This window comes from Mesoplodon mirus (genome assembly GCF_964341445.2).
Source record: "Mesoplodon mirus genome assembly, chromosome: 5".
NCBI classification, from domain to species: Eukaryota; Metazoa; Chordata; class Mammalia; order Artiodactyla; family Ziphiidae; genus Mesoplodon; species Mesoplodon mirus.
In genome coordinates this window covers 74,177,866-74,183,435 of record NC_138980.1, presented here as the reverse complement: position 1 = coordinate 74,183,435, position 5,570 = coordinate 74,177,866, and the positions used below count along the sequence as shown (strand labels likewise).

The 5,570-nt window shown below is 37.5% G+C and overlaps 1 protein-coding gene across 1 annotated transcript; it reads right to left on the bottom strand.

Annotated features, from left to right (window-relative positions):
- Window positions 1-1,952: 1,952 nt before the first annotated feature.
- On the bottom strand, window positions 1,953-4,851 carry IL5 (interleukin 5). The gene is made up of 4 exons (XM_082620718.1): window positions 4,231-4,851; window positions 3,994-4,026; window positions 2,330-2,461; window positions 1,953-2,222 (listed from the first exon to the last, which is right to left on the bottom strand). Exons 1-4 carry the CDS (start codon window positions 4,372-4,374, stop codon window positions 2,124-2,126), a joined length of 408 nt encoding a protein of 135 aa, XP_082476844.1. The 5' UTR covers window positions 4,375-4,851; the 3' UTR covers window positions 1,953-2,123.
- Window positions 4,852-5,570: the final 719 nt, after the last annotated feature.

Sequence of the window (5,570 nt, the reverse complement as noted above, 5' to 3'; positions counted from 1 at the left end):
ATTGACTGTTTTCCCTGTGCTGTACAATATATCCTTGTAGCTTATTTATTTTATACATAGTAGTTTGTGCCTCTTAATCCCCTACCCCCATATTGCCCCCCTTCCCCTCCCCACTGTTTGTTCTCTATATCTGTGAGTCTGTTTCTTTTTTGTTATATTCACTTGTTTGTTTAACTTTTTAGATTCCACATATAAGTGATAACATACAGTATTTGTCTTTCTCTGTCTGACTTATTTCACTAAGCCTAATACCCTCCAGGTCCATCCATGTTACAAATGGCAAAATTTCATTCTTTTTTATGGCTGAGTAGTATTCCATTGTACATATATATCAATATATACACCACATCTTCTTTATCCATTCATCTGTTGATGGACACTTAAGTTGCTTCCATATCTTGGCTAGAAAATGACCTTTTTTGAGAGAGAATATAAGTTTACAAGGGCAGGGAATTTTGTCTTTTTTATTCACTGATGAATCTTAGTCCCTAGAACAGTCCTGGAACATATGGGAGCTCAATAAATATTTGCTGAATTGAATTAAATTGACATTCAGTCTCTTCTCAAATTGAGTTTCCTGTTTCCTGTCAGTTTCGAGAACAGTCAGCGTAGTACTGTGCTGACACCTCTTCATCATCTCAGCCCCAGCTATTGGGGCTTGGTGGGTGCACAAGTTGGGAGCCTAAGCCACAGCAGAGTGCTGACTACCATACCTGTGTTTGTGCTGGAAGGGAAATATGTCTTCTTGCACAAAAGGACTTGCATTCTCCCACCTGGGAATCTGTGTCTGACTGCCCTGGCCCCTCTCCCACACCCAGAAACAGTAGGAGCAGTTGCTTCACACAAGCAGTCAAGTGCAACATGTGCAATCTATGCAGATAATGCCCAGGGTAATGGCACCATCTGTAAGGCCCTGTAGCACATGGCCACAACTCTCTCCCAGCATGCAGTAGGGCCTGTGATCAGTAAGCGAAGGAAGGAATTAATGGCATAGCTGAATATTGTTACTGGGCCTCTCCTCCAGGTCTCAGTTTTAAAATATATCTTAAAGAACATATTTTCTGAATCCTTAAGAAATTTCCTCAAGCAGAGGAACTTCCAATTATGGTACTGATAGTCATAAACAGGCAGATTGGAGTGTTATTCTGCCTAATGCTGCTCTGCCCCTGGGAATACAGATGATGGGCACCTCTAGAACCTAGCCTCCCCAATATAACTGCCTACCAGTGCTTCTCTGACTATTGTTATGCCACAATGTCAGGTGAGGTGAAGAACCCCCAGGTCACAGTGCTCTGGGCTCCACAAGGAGCGTTTCTTCCCCAAACTGGCAGTGGGATTGGCCTGCCACATTCTTCTCATAGGCTGGGAAGAGACCTAGATACAGATTCCTACACTGCCTTCCTCCCCAGGGGAAGCCGTGAAACTCATTTTAATTCTCTGGCCAGTTCTGGAAGGCCCTTATAATCATTCATTCATCACCTCCCATTTTACCTGCACCAACCTAGGCTCTGGGTATACCGTGGAGAGGAAACCAGGCTCCAGCCCCTGCCCATGTCCCTGCTACCCACTTCCCCACTAAGTCCTGCTAGATCTCATCCACCCATGGTATGCCTAGCAACCTGCGACTTCTGCCACCTGGAAGATGGGAATGCTCTCCAAACTTGGCATGTTCTCACACAGACTGTGCTCACTGCAGAAGTCAGACAAAGGCCAGCAACAAATTGAACCAGAGTTGTCTATTTTTGTTTTATTGGAACATAGCCTAAGGTGAAATAAATATTAATTTTCCAAGTTCTCAATTATTTCATAAATAATATTAAGTTAACAGACATTTTACAGAATGTTATGTTAAATAAGATAGATAAAAGTATATATCTATTTTGCTTAGAGCAAACTGATGGAAAATACTTCAATGATTCTGATATCTGAAATACAGCTCAAATATTTTGTTTTTATACTTTCTGCCTGTGTGAGGTAGCAGTATGCCTGAAATATTTACTTTGCCTCTGAAGTTTCATTACACTGAATATTAAGGCCCCACCCTTGGTTGGCCCTCATCCTTGTTGCAGTAAAACATCCTTCTCCTCCTCCAGAATCTTTCGCTACAGTGAGACAGGTTGGTCTCAACTTTCCGTTGTCCACTCGGTGTTTATCACATTAAGAAAAGTTTCCAGGTAGTCTAGGAATTGTTTTACTCTCCATCTTTCTCCTCCACACTTCTTCTGTGAAAAGAGTAGACAGTAAGTATTGCAGGAAACTGTCAATTCTTGTAAACATAGGCAGAGCCAGACAAATTTACTTAAGTTTCCACTAAATGTTTTTAACTTACTCTTTGGAGGTCTATTATGTATTCTTTTATTAAAAACAAGTTTTGGAATAGTTTTTCCACGGCATCCCCTTGTGCAGTTTGATTCTTCAATGTGTCTATTCCCTGAAAGACTTCTTTAATGCATAGTTGGTGCTAAATGAGGAAGATTTAAAAACTATAAATAATCAAAACAAGGTATAAAAATTTAGTTCCAGAAGTTAGTTGTGTTGTTTACATGAGTTCTCTTCTCCAAAGAATATTTTACTTGTTCCTTTTCCAAGTGGCAAACCACTTCACACTGAGATATAATTTCCAAAAGTAGATAAAGTTTATATAACTACTGAGGAGTTTTACAAATGATATAAATTAACTCCTTAACCGAAATTAAAATGTTTAGGAAGTATAATGCAACTACAATACTGATTGAGCTCCCATGAGTTTCCTTTTGTAGTTCTAGCTGGTAATTTTATTCTATTTAGACTAATGAAATCATATATTTTACATTTTAATACAACCATGACATACTCCAAATGTATACAATTCCATTATATGGTCATAATAATTTAAATATGTGGAAATGACACATATATTAATATAGGGCATTCATTGTATATTTTAATGTCTACTGACCATGATTTTAAAAATATAAACCTAACTTGCTAAACTTTCAGAAAGACATGAGAGTGAGAGGAAAGCCATAGATAGAGTTGAATGGAGACTAGGAGGCCCCTCTCACCCAGTATGGAATTCTTCCAGAAAGAAGCACTATTTACAATAGCCAAGACATGGAAGTAACCAAAATGTCCATCAACAAATGAATGGATAAAGAAGATGTGGTACATATATACAGTGGAATACTACTCAGCCATAAAAAAGAATGAAATAATGCCATTTGCAGCAACATGGATGTACCTAGAATTATCATACTAAGGGAAGTCAGAAAGAGAAAGACAAATACCATATGATATCACTTATATGTGGAATCTTAAAAAATGATACAAAGGAACTAATTTCCAAAGCAGAAACAGACTCACAGACATAGAAAACAAACTTATGGTTACCAAAGGGGAAAGGTGGGGGGGGATAAATTAGTAATTTGAGAGTAGCATATACACACTACTATATATAAACTAGATAAACAACAAGGACCTACTGTATAGCACAGGGAACTCTACTCAATATTTTGTAATAATCTATATGGGAAAAGAATCTGAAAAATAATATATATATAAAAGAACAGACATATGTGTGTGTATATATATATATATATATATATATATATATATATATATATATATATATAAAACTGAATCACTTTGCTGTATACCTGAAACTAACACAACATTGTAAATCACCTATACTTCAATTAAAAAAATAAATAAAATTTAAAAAGCATATAGTGAAGAAAAAGACATTAAATACCTAAAAAAAAAAAAAAAAAGAATGCCTTACATGAGGCTCTTTGAGATGGAGAACTGACATCACCAAAGGGCCTGATCCACTTGTTTAATGAATTCTACTTGTAAAGTTATTCCTAATATTTATAAGTACATACATTTGCATCCACACACACAAAAACAAAATGGAGAAAATTAAATCATTCCAGCGATAACTAATGCTTTATAGCTTAAAATATGAAATTTACTTATTCACTCAATCATTTATCAAATCTTGATTTAACTTACATTTGTATGTTCGGGAGTAGGAATCATCAAGTTCTGAAAAGGAAAGAAAATATATTCATGTTTAAAGCACTCTAGCACTCATAACTTTTAGTAAAATTCTTGCTAGTAATATGGTTATCAGTTATATAGTACTAACACTCTCATAATTTCATGATTAATGACAGATCTTTAAAAATTAGCCACCACAAATGATTACCTATATATTTTAAAGACTGTAGGAATCAAAAAGAAAATTACCCCGTCACCTATCAGCTGAGTTCGATGAGTGGAGAGCAGTAGCAAGGTCTCTGCCACCAGTCTATTCATGGGACTTTCTACAGCAATGACACAAACGTAGACAGCTCCAAGAGCCAGCAAACTCAAATGCAGAAGCATTCTCATGGCTCTGAAATGTTGAGCGTTTGCCTTGGCAAAGAATGTGCATAGTATGAGATTTCATCCCCAACCAATTTATTCTCTCTTTGAGGAAATGAATAATTTCTAACAATCAGATAGAGAATGCTTAATAATGGCATATAGTGAAACTGTTTCCAATGCCTGTACCTTAAAAAATAATTTTACTTTTATCTTTTGATAATAAAAAAAATCCCTATTTTTCACCTTTAAAAACATTTTCCATTACAAAAGAAAATCCTTAGGTGGATACATCATTGCCCCACATTTGCATTTCTTAAAATCAGAAGATTGAATTTCCTTTTAAAAGATTTGTGTAAAAAGAAGTATAATGTAAGCCACTAAATAGAATTTTATGCTAAAATATGTAAATATCGAGAATTTCTTTTCACGTCAAGTAAACTCTAATGCAGTTGTAGCCAGGTTGATCTGTCTTAAAAGGAATTGAAAATACTGGTGATTAGAGCAGAGACCATCAAAACTTAGCTGGGTCAAGTTGTGTTCACTGGGGTCTCAATTAGGATCCTTTCTGTTGCCAGTGATCAAAAACCTAACCCAAACTGGTTGCCAAATGGGGGATTTGTTAGCTCATACAACCAAATGATCCAGGGTGGAGGTTCCTTTATGTTGCTTATCTCAGTGACCATTGTCTTCATTCTCAGGCAGTGACCCATTCTTGGGTCACTGTGGACCCAAGATGATGTCCAACCTCCTGAATCTATATATACCCTGTTCATGAGCCTCAGGAGAAAGCAAATTGTGTTTTTCTGATCGCTCAATTAAAAGTCCAAGAATTTAGCCTTGTTCACCCTTGATCCCATGTTCACCCTTGAACTGTGGCCAGGGGTATGAGATATACTAATTGGCTCTCCCTGGAGCTGGAGATGGGCTTCATCCCACCCAAACTTCATACCTGAGAAAGTTGGGGCCCTAGGTAGTAGTAAGAGGGACCTAGATGCTAGGAAGGCAACCAAAAATCATCCGTCACAGCCACATAACATATGGGCATGGCCTCTCCTTCACATCCCACAAGGGTGAGAGTGTCCTTTCACACCCTGGGTGGGCCATGTATGAATAGGTGTGATCAGGGGAATCAGCCTTTGTGCACCTTAGGCTCTGACCTATAACCCCAGAAGGGAGCAAATGAGGCCCCCTTCTAGACTACACACTTCCTTCTTCCCTGG